General features: G+C 41.4%; 1 protein-coding gene across 1 annotated transcript in view; it reads right to left on the bottom strand.

The window, feature by feature from the left end:
- Positions 1-19,085, bottom strand: part of TMEM132C (transmembrane protein 132C) — a 207,047-nt gene that overhangs the window by 82,075 nt on the left and 105,887 nt on the right. Inside the window, exon 3 of the mRNA XM_062589914.1 lies at positions 8,432-8,578. Coding sequence (XP_062445898.1) covers positions 8,432-8,578 — 147 coding nt within the window. The remainder of the gene's footprint in view (positions 1-8,431; positions 8,579-19,085) is intronic.

The raw sequence follows: 19,085 nt of genomic DNA, 5'->3' as shown, positions 1-19,085 counted from the left end.
TTTCATTAGAACTACCTCCAGGTGGAAGGTATGTGACGGGTGTAATGACCGAGGTTAATAAAATGCATTTAAACTCATTCTAAATTTTTAAAAAGAGAGAAAAAACGCAGTGTGTAAAGAACATCTAAGTTCTGTTTTTTTATTATCTAGGCCCCGCCAGCGGCCCAGTGATGAAGGACGGCCAATGTGGTCGCCAAACTGGGAAGGCAGCGTGAGCAGTGCTCACCCACCCCAGCTGCAGGTGCACAACCAACCTCACTGTGACAGCTGTGTACCCGGGCGACCGGGAGCGCGGCAGCCTGAACCACAACCGCAGCCACGCACGGGGACCGCAGGGACAGCCTGGGCGCCAACGGGGAGCTGTAAGCACACGGCACAGGCAGCACACCACCAGATCCTCGGAGTTAGAGGTTACCATGATCTGCTAGTTTTCTTACCAATTTTGCCTAATTTTTAAGTCTTACAACAAACACTTAGTGAACGTATAATAATTTTCTGCCTGTCTCATATAGCAATCACCATTATTATGTAACAACACCAAAAAGAAACAGAGATTTTATCTGTACTTTAAATATGAAATAACTCATAAAACGGAAGTATCTTTGAATGGAAAGGTAAATGTGGTACCAGTAAGGTGGTGCAGAAAGAAATGGTTCACCTGTCTAACATATTCTGGTTTGCCTAAGGAAGTGCAAAGGTCTCAGGTAAATGGTGGTACTTTACTATCTTCAGGTGATTAGCCACCAATGGAGGCACAGGACGGTACGAATATTTTAAAATGATGCAATTCACTTCCATGAGACTGTAGTATATTTTCTAGAGGTCTCTCCTGTCCAGCACTAAGCATCATGTGAAATAAAATGCCCACCAACTTTTTCGAGGAGAAAAATGAGCATAGGGCTTGTGAACTTAGGACTGTTGTATACTGTATCTGCAATAAAACTCAAATCAGATGAGTTCAGAGGAGTTTTTTTTATTACAAAATTCCTCAAGCAGCAATGGTATAGTGAGCTTATGTGTGCAAGAAATGCATCTCAATTTGCTTTGATGAATACTAGCAAAACATGTTCACTATATTCTAGAAAGGTTTGGCTTTTGGCTCTTTTTCCTAAATTTTCTTCATTCTTTATTGCCTGACTGATTTATTTTCTTTGCTGTGGAAGTTACAGAGGAAAGCAGAGTTGCTTGGCAGCATGATGTGCTATTGCTAACTCAGCTGTTTACGGGTTTCAGCTTGAAGCAGATGTTTCTGCTTCAAAGACAGTGTGAGAGAAAAGACACATGCACAAATTCCCTCCCACCCCATCCTGCATCTTTTGTCTCTCATCTTCCACTGCATTACAATAGCTGCTAAAATCTCCTAACAGTGTTGACTGTCACAGCTAAGCAAGAGCTGCCCTTACCCCAAACTAGAACTCATGATTTAAGATGCAAAGAGAAAAAATTAATAGAAGTGTCAGCCCATAGATGTGCTGCAGCAGAGAGAGATTTTCACAGATAACCTAGTTACAAATTACAGCTTATTAAAGTGGAAAGTAATGAGGATTGCAAGAGGCAAGAGCACAGCAGCTTTCTGCAGACCATGCCAGAGACCAGCCAGCCTCTCTTCCTGCACTTTCCAAGAGCTCTGCAAAACACAGGCTCAAATGTAAGTCAAGTGTGCAAGGCTTAAATGTAGACAGTATGTTTTCTAGTCGCTCTCTGAGAAATTATTATTTTGTCAGAAATCAAAAAATAATCTTACCCTGGACATCAAGAATTACAGTTATTATTGAATCCGTCTATCAATTTGGAACAGATATAAAGCTGTCCCATTATTCCACGATCACACATCCGATTCAATTTAATATGTGTGGGGCTCTGCTCTATTTACATAATAATGATATAAAACAATATATCCAACCTGACCGGAATGCAGGGAAGGCACTGGCAGCAAGTGCGACAGCTTTCTCAGCAAGGCTGGCTTATTGCATGCATTGGCTAAACATCCAGCATTTGGTTTTGATAAGCATGTAAAAAAGCTTTTCCAAACTATACAGATTTGCTGAGCAAACAAATTTGATGCCTTCATTTGGGCAAGAAATATGTGAAGAATGACCTTTCTCTTGGTACTTCAGCCCTTCTGCTTCCCAACAGACCCAAGAATTCCAAAGTAGGCAAAAAAAAAATTTTTTAATTTATTGGAACTAGGCTGGAACTTCTATAGACATCACGGACGGATCATATTTTATGCACCTTGTTATCTCGTCCCTATTAATTAATCTCTTTTCTTGGAGAGAGAGCCCATGGGACTGCCTTACTCCTGGACTAATACCATGTTCAGCTATCTATAAAACCAGTATAGTATTTTAGATTAGTCAGGACTGAACTAACTCTGTTTCTTTTGAAATCAAAGATGAAAACTTATGTCAAGGGTGCCTAACAACAGATTTTCAAAAAGTCTCATCCTAGATTATAATGTCTCATTCTGAACTTCAAAGAAAAGAGCAAATGTTGCAGTAGATCTGATAAAAAAGAAAATACTTTGCATCTAGGATCTTCCATAGCACTCAGGAAGATCCTGTTTGTTTTCTGACCTGGCCTTTATTTGCTTCAAAGTAGGTGTCTGTGCTGATGATAAGTTAGACACAAAGTCCTAGCGAAACTATCTGCTGATGATAATGCTTTGTTATTTCTTTGGATTACAGCAGGGCCAGTAAATTCTAGTTATGGATCACAGCCTTGCATTTGTAGGCGCTATATGAAAAGCAGGCAGAGGTATGTTGTTGCCATGACTATTGCTGCAATTATCTCAAATTTGATCTTTTTGAACTTGCGTTACCGAAAGTACTCAAAAGAAAGGGTTCTTCAGCCTCAGTGAGAGTCCTCGTTCATGAGGACTCCCAGGGAATTCGCTTTTCCTTAATGCAGTTGAGAGCTGCCTGTTAGGTTGAAACCACTCAGGATTCACAAGGTTCAAGAAGTTGCTTTGCTCCCCACAAGTACCAAGGCAGTAATACGTAAGAAACAAATATTCCCTCTCCAGCAGCTTGTGCAGACGCTTGCTTAGACACTGCAGCAGACATTTGGAGCGGGTAATGGTAACTACACATACGCCTCCTTCCCGCAGGCAGCTTACTCTTAAAAGAGATACAAAAGATAGTCTTCATCCTTCCTCCCTCCCCAGCCCAGCGCCTACATAAACACTCCTGACATTCAAAGCAGCAAAAGAGGAGCCATATGAAAGGCTCCTTTGGGAAGCAACCTTCTAACTTTAGTATTCTGTGCCCTAGAAAAGATACTGTTACAAGGCACAGCTGGCTGATCCTCCACCATATGTGCAGATGTCCAGTGTGTCTTTGGCACCCACTGCATCCATTGGAGACATCTGTGCCCCAATCTGACCTGAAGCAGGCATTCTAAAATAAAGAGAAATCTTCAAATGCAAAGATAGCAGGCAGAGATAAAGTATCTGATAAATCAGAGGAGAAAGGGTGGAGGGAAAGGATTTTTAAAGCAGTAGCTAATGACTTAGCTAAATTAATCCAGATACTGTTACTGAAAGCTACATGCACACATTCCCGTGCATCATTTTAGGCAGACAGATGCACATCACAGCAATGACTGGCCTTAGAAACTCTGAGGGTTGCACTGGTAATTTGCCAGCGGCCTAAAAGACTGCACCTAATTTGCACCAAAATATGCAAGATGCTTAAAATGAAATACTCAGCAGGCCCTGACATTTGTTCATATGTGACTTATAAATGAATGGAAGTCATTCCTCTCTTGGGTTTCAACAGTAAAAGAAATCCATCGCTGATGTCTTCCTCCTAAAGTAGCTTTCCAGTTTGTACAAAGCAATTTCTGCAGACACAGATGTGACCTCCTGAAAGTCTATATAATTTCCCAAGCATCTAATATTACAGCAGTAGCATGTGCCATCTCAGCCCTGATCCTGTCTCAATTATCAGTCAGAAAGATGAACAACTAATGAAAAATCCTGGCACATAAGCACCAAACATATGAAATCTAGTGAAAACTGTGGTGCTGTCTGCTGAGACTGCAAGGTTCGGAGGTGAGCGGGCACCACCATCAGTTGGCTGAGCTTTGCAAACCACACAGACCCAAACTGTGCCAGGTGAAGATGCCATACATTCTAAAAAAATTAATATTAAATCAGAGATTTAATTAAAATTAAATCTCATCTGCCTGCAATCTGTAAATATTCTACTGTACGTCCGTACACTAGGCATGGACTGACTGTCTTCAGGTAAAGCTCGATACATGCAGAGCATGGCTTACTGCATTATACATTTGAGATATGTTGTTCATATATGCTTTCCTTTTATTTTCTAATCTCAAGAGAACATCGCTTCACGGCAGTCACCCGGCACCACGCAGCGCTGCCAGGCGGAGGAAGGAGCTGCACAGAATCCTCGCGGCTTTCCCGGGGTCCTCCAGGCCCTGCGAGATGAAATGCAACCTGCTAACATCATCAGCTCTTCCCATGTGAATGCACTGACACCCAGGCAGTGTTTAAGCAAATAAATAAATAAATAAACAAAAGCGTGCACGCGTGTGGCAAGGGGATAAGTGCTTGCGACACAGCCTGAAACATAAACTCCACATCTGGAAGTGCTCTTCCTGAGCCTGGCTCTTTATCAGACAGATGGCTAGAGAGCTGGGAGCCCATGGGCCTCTCAAAAGGTTCAAGGCCAAGAGGATAAAGCACTACATCACAGCAGTTTTCCATTATGTCAGGTCTCCTAACATGCCTCTCTTTTCTCCCACGCTCAGTTTCTCTACTCAGCCAGGGAGACAGACGCCGCCGTGCTGACAGAAATCCAAAGCACTGGGCGACTCCAGTCCTCCACGAATGAGGAAGGATGTCCATGGGCCAAAACGCCAACCTGCAAACAGCCTGCAGGCAGCTTGTTCCAGCCTTCTTCCAGGCTTACAGCGGGAGGGAGAGGAGTTAGGCCTAGATTAGCCCTGGTGGCTTCTTCATAGTGCTTGATATCACAGTTACAAAACCCTTGGGCTTTGGCAGAGGAGCCAGCTTAAGCAGTTCCTCAAACCCTGCCTGAACCTACCCTCAAGCCATCCTTCTCATCCCCGCAGCTGACCGCACACCGGCCAACGGAGGCACGCTGTAAGACAAAGACTATGAAAATTACTTAGATTTAAAATAGCCTTTGCTTCATCTTGGAATAACTCTTATGTACGGTAGTGGCAATGCAGAATAAAGTGCACAGCAAACATGAGAGCCCTTTCACTGAAGCAAGACTAAGATACAGAAGGAGTTATAATGGTAACCAAAAAATCTTTTCATCTATCCTGAGGGCACACTCCAAACCTACCAGCTGTCCTCTAGAAATGAGAAGCAACACGGGAAACCAATTGCCCAGACAGTAATCTCGGCCTCGTTGTCGCTAATCAGCACACTGTTGCTATCTTCATCACTAGCGATCTGAATCGCAGCACAAGGTGCATTATCAGGCACACAGGCATTGCTGATTTCAAGCTGTTCTCACTTACTTGCTTTAGTGGTAAAATTCATCGGAATAAGTCAAAGTTAAGATGCTACGGCTTTGGCATTTAGTAGCACAAATTTAAAGAGAACAAATAATACTAATTTAAGTAGAAAGGCGTGGCCCATTTACATTTGCAAAATCTAATGGTAAACTATTTTTTATGTTCTATAGCTAAAATATGTCCTTTTTATTATTTATATAATGTGAAAAGTATACTCGTTGCTAAGTGATGTTGCATCTGCATATAGAGTACTTGCCTCAAAGTGCTTACAATGTAATTATATCAATACATTAATGATGGTGGAAGGTTATAAGAAAAGAAAAACAACATGGCAGTGAAAGTGAGTAGTTATGCTGAACCTGGGGTTTTGTTTCCAAGCATCTGAAGGGGAAAGACTGCAACAGTTAACCATGGTGTGTCAGAATTTCCTGTCCGTGGGCTGAACAAACTCTCCGTCTCACTCCTCTGCATTATGATCAGAATAAACCCTGGGATGCAGTTTTCTCTGGCTAGCACAGAATGGTTTGTAGGAGGCAGCACTTACTCGCACTAAGAATCTACTAAGAATTTAAGTAATATTCTGTCTTACTTTGCAACCAACTGGAGACATGTGGCAGTCCAAGAGGAGAGCCAAACTACTCCTTTTGGCTGCAATGCAGGAGGAAGAAGGCACAGCTGTAGAAGACTTCTCATTCTCCTTTCCTGCTAGCTCATTCTCTGAATTGTGCTGGAAGCAGTTGGTCACATAAAGAAAAGCAACATATTGTGCAAACAGCTATTATCATCTTCATGACAAGCTGTGTCAATGTTCGTAAAGCAATCAAGAACTAAAAATCTTTATTTACTTGCTTTCAGAAACTTTTGCAAAGAAAGTGGAATACATCTCTCTGCTTAAATGAACCAATATACTTATGTGTTCACTGAGTTTGCTGCAGAAGATTAACCCATGTTGATGCTGGAACTCAAAACATCTACTCTGACCTTGCTACAGAACAGTGCACGTTGCCTAGATAAACTACCTCGATAAATTACTCTGAAAAAGCTGGTGGCAGCTCAGAAAGATCCCATTATGGGCTTGCAATTCTTGGCCAAATTAAATTAGCTTAATAGAATATTTGTGCTCTGCACAGAAAGCTCCAAGTGACATTCAGTAACTACTATAATGCCCAATGCATCATATGCTTTTCTTACTGGGATCTCTGTGCAAACACATGCCTAACTATCATTCCTAACTATTTAAAGAGGAAATCCTTATGCAAACTCACATTGTAAAATTTATGTTGATACGGTGGTGGGAATTGAGGTTTATCTCTGTTTTTTTTTTTTTTTTTGTATGTTAACATTTCATTCAAACCTAGGCTTCTCATGCTTTTGAAAGACAGGGACTATTTACATACACAAATGAAAAGAGGTGTTAATTAAAACATTGACTTTTATTTGCATAATCAGCGCTAAAAATATTTTTATAGGTTAATTAGACTTTATGCAAATTGGGTAAGGAAGATTTAATTTCAGTTTTGATAACTTGACTATTATCGTTCCACGGCTGCGAACACACTCAGAATTAGATGCCAGTTCTAAAGCCATGTTTTCCCTTTCAAACGTATCTTTATAACTTCCAGCAGGCTCAAGTGATTTAGTTTTTTCTTCCCTTTATGCTCCCTACCCCCACCACCTCCCCACTGAAATCTCGCAAACGGCAACGATATCAAGCGTAAAAGCAATTAGTGAGCTGCTCACGACAAGAGAAGTTCCCACACTTCACCGAAGCCTAATAGTTACCCTGGGCTCTGCCTGGGCACACAACGCAAACGTCAGGCCTGCTCAGGTTCCCTCTGCCTGAAGGCAGTACAAACCAGCTACATGGGAAAGCACTAACCAGCCTAATATCCACTGAAGATTTTATGATACTCTTTAATGAACCCTGGTCTGAGGCTAATAACCAAGTGCAGAGCTAGTGTTGCACAGATCTATACAATGAAAATGCTCCGCAGGGACTAATGCACAGGAGTGTTGTGAGAATTCATTAAGATGACACCCAGGGAGAGCCAAACGATCTCCACTAAAACCAGCCTTATGTGCCTTCATTATCTGTTCTGAAAGGCGATCAGACTTGCTGAAAAATCACGGGCATGTGCTTCAATGCTTGTGGAACTAGATCAACTCTCAGTAAAAATGTATCAAATGGGAAAGCAGCCACAGGCAGGCCAGATCACACCAGGCTCTGGCTGTGACAGGTACCAGCAGCAAATGCAGCCTTCTCCTCTGCCCCTCACAGGCAAGAAACTGTGCATAGGATACTTACGGAACAGACAAACTGGCCAGAAGGGAGATCTTTTCTGAAGCCCAGGAAGTTGACTTCTGCAGCAAAGCAGGAGGATTTATATCATGTACGGGCTAGCAAATGAATCTCAAGTTCTAGAAGCAGCAGCTCATTGCAAAAGGGGATTCTTTTATATTACGCACAAGACAATAAATACTGAAAGCTTTGAATAATCACCCTGTACTGAGCTTAAAAGTTACAAGGCTTATGCAGAAGAATTAATTGGTGGCTTGATGAACCAACCACAGAAGCTGTGATATCTTTGGAGAAACAAGGTCAAAACTATCAACTATTACTATATTCAGCAAAAACCTTTAAAATTAGAGATATTCATATTCATGCCAAAATGCCCCCTATATCTATGCCTATTCTATTCATTTTGAAATTTAAGCTGACGAATTTTATTACCTGGAAAGTGAGATGCCCTGTTATAGATCAGCAGATGGTACTGTAGTTAACATAAGTGTCTCCAGATTTCCAGGCTAGAGGTTTAATAGCTACGTAGCGGTTAATATGAGCCCTAAGTCTTTCAACCAATGAATGCTATCATAGATATAAATGAGTTTAATGTGCCGAGAATATGAGATTTCATACCTGTTCCTTGAACTTGGTGCTATCCTCTGACAAACAACTGTTGTGGTCAAATGCTTTCCACCATTCCCCACTTCTTGTTTCACATCCCACTGCCGGGGGTCACTTGCCTTTGCACCGAGAATGTTTACACCTTTCTTCACCTTTGCCCTGTTGGAAACAGCAATTGTAAAAAGTTTATAAGACAGTAATTCAGGTCTGTGATCTTTGTAATGCAGCTCAGGCATGGAAAACTCACTGTATCAGGACTATGCTAAGTATTACAGCTGTTTTTAATCCACAAGCAAATAAAAGGAGTGATATCGTGAATATAGACCTAAGGCAAACTGTTCCTTTTTTGGGAGAGAATCAATTCACTGTGTGCCTTTATATGTTCTGACAACAGCAGGCTAGGGTTATGATAAAGACTAAATTTGCAGGAAAACCCGCACTCACGCTTCTTTCTCTCTTCTGGTAATAATTTCTCTCAAAGAAAAATCTGTCCCAGTGTAGAAGACTCAATAAAGTTCTGTTCATTGGCATGAAGACAACCTTGCACCTGACCACTGCACAGAGGTATCAGACTGGTTCATTTTGTTGTTTGTCTGCCTGACAATTCCCTCTTTGTAACAGCTTCCTAAGGAAATCTGTATTTGAAGTTTCTGCCCAGGAGAGCATATACCTATTGGTTAAAACGTGATTTTCATCCTGTAAGAACATCACTAAACACTCAGTGATGTTCTTACAGGATGCAAATTTCTGTCATGATTAATTGTTATCTATCATGGAAAAGTTAATTCTGTTTATCCAGTGATGCTAATAACATCAGCAATGACTGTATGGAGGCTTAATTACAGAACATTTGCCTAATTAAGGAGCATTTGTATAAAAAACTACCAGCAAAGACGCTATTTGGATGCAGACTGCTGATCTTAAGATCTATTACAAAGCAACAGGCATGAGAAATGCGGAGATACTTACCCAGCCTTCCTCTTCGAAGGACACCAAGGCACAAAGTTCTGCCTGTGATGTGTACATGGGGAGCAGGGTGCTAGGTGCAAGTACGTGGCTCGGAGACCAGCTCGGCCTCAGCGTCAGAGCGAGAAGGTGCCAGGGTATCTACCAGAGTGTGATCTGTATGGCCTCTAACCCAGCAGAGACTGGCTTCAGCACAGCAAAGCATGGTGAAAAATCGTATTTTTCTAAAATACTTGTGCAACCCAAAATTTTAGTTATTGAGGGGAAAACTGACATCTACTGAGATGTTGGTCTCTTCTTAAAATCTTTAAGGATTTGGCACCTAATTTCCTTAAAAAATCCAGCTTTTTTGCATCTTCAGACATGAAAACACTTAGAAAAATATGTAGTCATGAATAAGTTGAGAGGGCTTACTTCTCTTCCTGCTACAGTTTTTCAACACTGAGACAAAACACAATTAATTTAAGACATTCAAGAGGAAAACAAATTTTTTTTCTGAGTATAGAAGCAAAGTGCTAAATTCTCTCACTTGATACACAGAACATCATGGAGCTTCACCAGTTATAGTCTTGTTCTAGTAAAACTTCTACAAACCTGATGTATCTCTCATGCCTCAGCTCAATTATTCAGAAATGAAATCAGAAAAATTAAAGGGAGAAACTAATCCATTACTGAAGGTTCATTAAAGCATTAAGCCCCATTAACTTTTCCAGCACACTAGTAGTTTAAATAAATGAACAATGTAAATACATTTCATTAATATGAAAACACTACTATTGATCTTGACATTTGTATAGTACCATAAGCTTGTATTTGGTAGTATATATTTTAGGAAACATTTCTTTTACTGTTATTATTTAGCCATTGGAGGTAAGTAAAGACTGATCATTTAGATATTTTGTTCAGCTGTGCCTTAAGGTGGGTACTGAAATGGCATAATGCCCATCAGAAAAAGGTACCTTGTGGTTAGATGTTGAACATAATTACAATTTCCTCAGCAGCTGCAAATCGCTCTTTCCACCATGTAGCTTGACATAGTCAATACCTGGGCTTCTGTTAATTAGGATGGACATTTTGTATGGCCAAGGTTAGTGGCAAAATCCACTGCCAGAGGATGAAAGACCACAGCTATGACACCATTTTGTTAATTAACTACAATATGGGGCATTAAGTTGAGTGGTTTTCACATATGCCATTATATAATGCCCATTAAAAAAAAAAAAAAAAAAAAAAAAAAAAAAACTCTCCATCCCAGGGTAAAGTAGGTTATGTTTAGTGAGAAAAATCAATGTTGTGATTGCACTTAACGCTGGAATTAGGGTATGAACACCCAGAAGATTGAACTTCCTAAATATGCAGAAGCCCAATTTGCAACTCTCCCTCTAAAAAGGACATTGAGTTTTATATAACAAGGTCAATGGATGAATCAGAATTAAGCTGGACAGTATTGAGTCCCTTGCATTTTTAAATGTAGTCTGCACCCATATGCTACAAATGTTTTCACTTAATTTTTTATTTACCTAGTGTTTGAGTGCTAGCAAGGAAAAGTCTGTTTTAATTCCTTTCCAAAGATTCATTGACCTTGTTGTATGCCTGTGATTAAATATTAAATTTTTAAATCAATAATGCCAGCTTTATATAAAAAAAGTGTAAGTTACAGTTCCTCAATAAACCTGAGACCAAAGACCTGGAGGCTGAATTTCTTGATAGCCTGCTGTATTTACCCACCTAACCTATGCAGTACATACACTTTCATCCTATTTACTTTAGGGACGGAGGTATGGTGCCGATAAATGAAGATGACAAACAGCTGAAATGCTCCAGGTTTCCGTAGTGCATGGTTCCACCACTCCACCTGGCAAGTTCTCCCCTTGCCATGGCTGCTATTCAAATGAGAGAACTGCGCTGGCCACATTTCTCTAGCTCCGGTTGTAGTGACTCCGGATGCCAAGCCACGGTGGCATCTCATGTGGTCTGCTGCAGAAGCTCCTCCAGCTCCGCGGCTGCTCACTTTCCTCTGGAGAGAGGAAGGATACAAATACCCAGGACAGTCTCAGGGGCACTGAAACCCAGTTCAGTTCTGCCTTGTATTTTGCAAACTTTATTTCACTCTTCTTTTCCACCTCTTTGGGCATCCTGTTTTACTAACGTGCTGCTCTGCAGTGTTAGAAATGGTTCAAGAGGCTCCAAGTGGCCTCACAAAGGGCTTTTCTACACAGCTCTACAACCTGTCTAGCATCCATCAGCACAGCCCTTACCTGCCAGCAGGGACTTCCACCAAAAGCGAGTCAAAATCTTCCTCTCTGACGTTACTGCAGACAATTGCTGCATTTTCTGTATCATCAAATTTCCTCTGTCACTTTGACTATGTGCTCTCCATAGTAGTAGTATGAACTAAACCAAGTCCCAAGTCTGCTGACCAGTAATAAAAAACGGGCCCTTTCCTTTTCCTAGGTCTGAGCACAGACTCTGCTAAGCAACCCACCAACATATGCACAAAACTTCAAGGGCAGCTTATTTATTTGAATTTAACTGTCTATGTGCTGGAAGTTAAGCACAGTTTTTGATCTTTTGACCAAAGCAGACCTTGCAATGGGAAGATGAAAGAATTACTGTCAGCAAGAGCAGAACAGGATAGCAGAGAGGTCAGCTCCAAAGCCACACGGCCAAGAGGACTCCAGCAGAGACGGGTTTGAAGCTTTACGAACACATGGCAGCCAGAATGGGGAGGGACCTTCTGCCTTGAACCTCCAAGGTTATTAACTCACAGGGCAGGGAATCTCTGCTCAGCTTTGTCTCAAAATAACTGAGTAACTTCTCTTCCTTTAATTCTTTCAGAGGGAGAATTTAAAAGTTTTGCTGGCATGCAGAACAAGCAGCATCTTAAAGACATTACAGAAAAAAGTCTTGAGCAGCTCACTTAGAAACCACTACATTTTGTCAAGACTAAGTAAAAATATTTACTTCTTTTGAAAGTCTCCCAATAGATGCGTTTGTGTAAATGTACAATTTCCAAGCAAATATTCTATTTCCAAATTGAAGTAATTAATTGTATATGAAGATTTTCATTTAGCACCTTACCTTCCAAATGTGTAGAACTTATAAATAATACTTCTAACTAATCCATTCTGATCAACTGCAGAAGAAAAACCAGCTGTTCTACTCTCCTGCCCTCAAGTAACAAGAAATCTCAGTATTGCTTAAAAATAATACTATACAGATAATAAGGGCAGTAAATGAAAGGCAACTGAATCAGCAAGAGCTGAAGATGTGATTTATGATTTCAGGAGTCTCTGAAGTTCAAATTATAGTTTCCTATCTAAATTTAAATCTTGCATAACCATTTATGGTCATGAAAGGATTCTAACACCAGCAACAGTATGATATAGAGGGGGCATATGGCCGAATAGTTCACAAATGTCTCCATATGCTGTACGGTTTTGCTGACGTGTGCTAATCCTAGAGAGCATTACCTCTAGCTCCAGAGAAAGTCATTCCCAAAGCCCAGATCCCAGCAGGGCTGCGTTGCTGGGGCTCCTGTGGTATAGATAAGAAACCTAAGGCTGAAGCTCCAGGTAGGCTGGCACAGCCAGAAGCTGATCCTCCCCACCCGAAGCCCTGGCCAGGCAGTCCTCCATCTCCCCTTAGGCTAGCACTAAGGCCCTGCTGCCAGCAGTAGCTGGCGGAGCTGCAAGCATTCATCTGCTGATAGTTTTGCTTCCTGGCCTGGCTCAGCACAAGACGAGATGAGTAGCAGTTTCAGTGCCAGGAAGTGGAGAAGCCTGTCACGAAGGGTCATGAGCTGAGCAGGACTATGTCCTCAGCAGCAGCAAGTTGCCAGGCTGGGCTAACGGTACCCCTGTGCTGCACCTTGACTGAAAGTTTGCCCTGCAGCTTGTGTAGACAAGGCTGCTCTAGAGAATAAAAAGCTAAATCAAAACTAACTTTCGATAATCAATTGGCTCCATAACATCTGGAAAAGTTTTCCAGACACTAAACGTTCTGCTTCTTGTTAGACTGTTTCTCTCCAGAGGGTTATCCTCAGCTCTGGGCCATCGTACTCTCAGCTGCACCCTGAGTTGAGCATGGGCTGTGTTTTGGAGCAGTGACCACTGCTTTACCCAGACGTTCTCTTCAGTTCACATCTAGTATCCAAGCTGCTGCACCAGAAGACTTTTCCTTAGGAAGTATTTAAATGTAAATGTTAAAAATAGATGCCAGTCCTGCCTGCCTTAGGGAATCAGCTCATCTGTAAGGTAATCCCTGCGTCGCAAGAGCTGAGCATAGGCATGCCGTAAACGCCATGATGGGGGTGAAAGAGGATGCATCTGCATTTCCACTTCCAAATCCCTACTTGTATTTGTCAAATTGATGCTTCAACTTAACAAATACTGACCCCTTTTGGTCAGTCTTCTCTGGTGCCTCAATGTTTCTTGCAACTATTTGCTAACCCTTCCTGAGCTGCCCAGACCAGCAGAAGCACTTGACATTACTGTTTCTAAAGGTCACATTATAAGAAATGATTTTATTGCATCTCCTGAAACCCAGAGAGCCTCTCCTGGTGACTTGTTTCTGGGCTGCACTTTACAGTAAATCTCTAACCTTCCCAAGTTCTGCCAAAAACATTTCAACTTCTTCCTGCCATGATTTAAGTTCACTCCTTCCCTTCTTTGTTCCCAGAGTAAATCAGGAGATTAAAGCCAGCTGCAGGAACCCATAAAACCCAGGCAGGAGACTAACCACAATAATTAAGCAAGATTTGTTTTATTAAGTAAGTCTTTTTCCTTTCATTCTTCTGGGTGAAACGAGTTGTTAGATCTCACCACAGATCTGAATGAGCAGGAGGGACATCTGCCTCACAAAACAATATTCATTAAAAGCCTCATTGCTGGTTTTAGTAGAAAACTCGGAAACAGAACAGAGCAGAAGAAAATGACCTGGTTAACAGCACTGACCTTCCAAATATGCTCATTTAATTTGCAAAGTAGCCACTTAATCACTCTTATTCTGTCCATCTATGACACAGGAAATATGAGGGAGTGGATGTCAGTCCCAGGGTTCCTGCATGACTTTGCATAAGCCACAGGATTCCTCTTTGCTTTGGTCCTGCAGCAACAAACAGATCTCTACCTGCACTTCCCATGGCCTCCTCTTTGCTATGGAGGGTTTCATTTAGGAGCCACAGGCAGAGGTAAGCAGTGCAAGAGGGCTCCATTTCAACTGGGGGTTTCAGGTACTAACAAGCTGCTGCTAACAGTATTTCAGATTTGGTTCTTCTTAAGTTGGCTACTGTGAAGTGCCACCCATAGGTGCATTCTGGTTTCTTTGACTTCTAGATATAAGGCACAGGCTAATCATTACTAAAAAGGAGGAACTTGCTCCTCAGAGCATCCTTTCTTCTCCAAACATTTTCTTCCTCGTGGAGTGTCAAGAAAAAGACCTTTAGGAAATGGTGTTTGAAGAAAAGGGTAAACATTCTTGAAAATGTCAAAACAGTTCATTTATAGATATTTATCTCTCATTTTTGGCCCCTTCCCCTTTTCCTTTCACTTCTTAAAATGTTGGTCCATTTGAAACAACTTTGAAAAAAGCAACACTATGTCAAAACAAAAATTTGAAATGTTTTACCCTGAAAATGTTGCAATCAAATGCTTAAGAATCTCTAAAACAGAATGCTTGAGCTTTTTTGAATACAGGTTTAATTTTGTGAGCAGCTGAGACAGATTTCAGTATTTCTGAAACTTCCTCTGTCAGCTGAATTGGACTAAATTCAGCTGCCCCCAAACTGCATATTTTGGTGACTTCACTGTTCATCAAAATTATATAAATTCCTTCCATTGCCAGTGATGAATCTTGGGACTTGATATTGCTCAGGGAGTGTTATTTTATAGAGTTTCTTATATTACTGAAATCCCCTGAGACACTAGGAAAATTAGCTGTCCTTTAATTCAATGGGAATAGGTGCTTCATATCCCTGAAGAAGCTTTGAAGAGCTCAGCTGCAAGGCACGGGGTGGATGCTGTCAGCTGTATTTTTGTTTTTATTTTTTTCCAAAAAAGAAATCATACACACTTTGGGATGTCCCATTTCTATAGTTAACTCTTTGTTAGCACTTTCCTCTTGAGGTCTCAGACAACCTATTATTCATTTTAGAAGAAAATAAAAAGATATGATTTCTGTTAAATTTGGATATCACTAATTAAGTTGCTGAACTAGTAAATTAAGCTTCTAATACATCTCATGGCAAAACTGCTTCTTCCAGCATTGAAAGTTAATACCTTTTCCTCAACACCGATTAAAGGATTATAGGAAAGACAGGGGAAAAAAACACATATTTAAGTAGGAGGAAGCTATACAACACAGAGGATCTGGATTTGTCTTCCTAACTGAGAGAAAACTCGATCTGAATTTACAACCTGTTACAATCCTGCCTTCTGCAAAGATAAATGTTAAACTCCTGATGTTCACAGAAGCTGTCCTGGGGCTGCTACTGCATTTCACTTGGACTCTTTAGCTCATTGGGCTCTCAGAGAAACCACCACATTTCAGCCGAGATATCACTGAGAGGTTCTCAAATCTCTTTCTGAAAAGGCCTGTGTATTTAAACCTGAGACAGCTCATAGGAACCCAGAAAACAAGGGAGCTGCTGCAATGAATACGGACAGTCCTACTTGGCTTCTGCCATGCATAACAGCATTTATTTAGGTGGCAAAACCACTGACATTGAGCTCAAATCTTCAGAACAGTACTAAGATAGGACTCAGAGAAAAAGATGGTCATTTCGAAGAAATCAAAGTCTTGCACCAGACACTGCTGTTCAGCTTACACCTCCAATTCCAATTCAAAGCTGCAATAGTTTTCTTCAGACACAGCAGTAGTCACCAACTCTCACAACCAAGTATTGCAGAGTCCATGGATTTAGTCAAGCCTCAGCTCCAGAGTCAAGCTGGTCTGAGACACCTTGAAACTATTAAGAAAGGTGGAAGAGGGAAAACAAAGCAGAAAAATCAGTGCCTTCAATAAGAAAACTCTGTGCAGGGGTTCTTCCTTTCTTTTTTTCCTTTTTTCTTTTGTGTTTTTTTTTTTTTTTTTTTTTTTTTTTTTGGTAATCCATATTCCTTAATGCTGAGGTTGGCATCCCAAAACACAAAAATCCCTCCTGCTTAGGGAGGATCTAGACCCTGCTGTGATAAGCACTGTCCAAGTATGGAGCAGAAAGACCCCCTTCTCCTCAGAGCTTACCTAGTAAGTATGAATCAGCAGATGGGAAATACAATTTGGGAGCACAGACTGGTCAGCTTGGTGGCACAACCGCTTTTCATCATCCTTCACCTGTTACTCCTAGACTCAGCAAAAATCCTGGGTTCCCAAGAAAAGGCAAAGGAAGATCTCAGTGAGAGGACTAAAGTTTTCCAGTGCCTGTGAGGCCTTTTCCGCTGTGCTTTAAAACCATCATAGTCCTCATGATAAGCGTTTTAGATGCACTGGCAATATTAAGTGGGGAGGGGACAACCTAAGTTTGCAGTTTTCTTGTGATTTGTTCACCTTTTCCATGTCTTTAAAACTTGAATGAGTGGGAAGACTTTTTTTAGAATACAAAACTCAAAACAACCAAGAGGTACATGTCAAAGCTCACAGCCTCTGCAAGGACAGCAAAGAAGTTGATGCATGATCATGTCTAGTTAAAGTCCCTGAAAAAGTCTGCTGCAGGATCAGTACTTGGATATTATGCCTTCTGCTCTGTTATCTGTTGAAATGTGAGTCAGAATAAGCAGCTGTCTCACACCAACACATGCTTGCAGAGCGAGACAGACAGCCATGAGTGTTGAGTAAACAATAATGTACCAGGGTGAATCCAGACTGCAGTCTCAACTGCATGTGCTAAATACGAGGTCACCATTTCCACAGATCTACTTTATAGGACTGGAGAGACTTTTTAGATAAATAAATGCATTGAAATTATATTTACTACTGTGTGTAGTTTCTGTTATTACAGAAAGAGCTCTAAGCTGAATTGGTGACACTCTCCCAGCTAGCAGAGCACCAGCACTGCTGAAGAAAACCCTTACTGTTTGCAGTATTTATTAGGATTATTACTTAGACCTCAAGTGACTTTTTGAAGCAATCTTCCCCTGCAGTCCCTTTGTGTTTTTAATCCCATCTGCACTCCCCCTTACTCCCCCTTCAGCAGCTGTTATGGATGCAATTTTGCTATCAGCCATGCAGCCAGGAGGGTTGTGTTTTCTTACCCTGTGGAGAAATACAACATTGATGAGATCAACTTCTAGAAGGAGGAAGGGGCAGGTGTCCTTAAAACATCAAGAAAGAGGAGCCGTTCAGTCAAATAATTGTTTTAAATGTTATGTACTTCAAAGCCTGTACAAGTGATGAAAGGAAAAGGCAGATTATCAGCTAGTTCATCCCAAGATGCAACATACACTTTTGTACTCTAGTGTAGCTTAAATTGACTCTACCATTTCACTGCTGTCCTAGAGAAGATCACTTCCTAGATGCCTCTGCGCATCCCAAGCAGCATGAAGTTTGCTGACTCTGCACGGGCTGCGTCAGGTCCTGCCTCCTCTCCTCTCCCCTCTCTTTGCAGCACCAACCAGCCAGGCGGAAGCTTTTGGCAGCGAGTGCCATGACTGCAGTCAACAATTTGAGAAGACTGCTGGGAAAAGTAAGTGTAGATTAAAATAAGAATGATGGCAACAGGTTTCCTTTACACGTCTCGTAACTCCAATGTTTGGTAACAGTTTTTGCTTTGCTCAAATGTGCATATAGTCACTTTAAGGCACATTAACACTGCTGTTGATCTTGTTTCAGAACAAGCAAACCTGCTTTAATTTGCAAGTTAGGAGTGTGGTAGACATGCTACAAAGATAGTCTAGAGGGACAGAGTGCACAGAACTGCTAGATTTTATGTTTGAATTCAGTCTCAATATAGTACAAGCCGCCAGTGATCTGTACCACAGCCTCCGAATTGGGCTCTTTCATTCTTTAAGTTTACCCAGTAATAGAACAGAGCCTTGTGCCTTGAGGCACTAGCTAGTAGTTTGTGTGTTTAGGTACAGATCTGAAGCCGACACAAATATTCCAGCTGACCTCAAGGGCCTTAGATCAGCTACATAAAGTGCACACGGGCTTCCACGGGGCTGCCACCTGGCCCGCCAGAGCCCGCGGGCTTGCTCAGCAGGCAGGGCACGTGACAAACTCCCCTGGCCCTCCCAAGCGAGGAAGCGGTGCTAATAAATTACGGATGCGATGTGGTTCAGGGAGTTCAAGTACTGTAGAGAACTACCCTTATCCTCTTGCAGTTTCTTTTGTAATTTAAACCCTTATTTCTCTCTTTTCCAAAAGTGACTGAGTGGAGAGACAGCCACATAATTTTCTGATCACAGAGAAACACTCAAAAGCCTGGCAGGTTTTGCCTTGTGTATGTAAGTATGTATACACACACACGCCAATCATTTTATATACAAAGATTTCTTCTTCCTTCTCTCCACTCAGTCTTCTCCTCTTCCTATCAATCCCTCCATATTTGCTTTTGACTGTTTCTGTGCATCTCTGCATCTCCTCTAGTAACACTCCTTTTTCAGTTGCTTCCCATTTATTTTCACCCTCTCTTTCATTGATGGCTCTAGCTGACCAACTTCAGTCACTGCTGAATTACACTTGACCTTCCAACCTGTCCATCCCT

This window comes from Rhea pennata, chromosome 17 (assembly GCF_028389875.1).
Source record: "Rhea pennata isolate bPtePen1 chromosome 17, bPtePen1.pri, whole genome shotgun sequence".
In the NCBI taxonomy this organism is placed as follows: Eukaryota; Metazoa; Chordata; class Aves; order Rheiformes; family Rheidae; genus Rhea; species Rhea pennata.
This window is presented reverse-complemented; position numbering and strand designations above follow the sequence as displayed.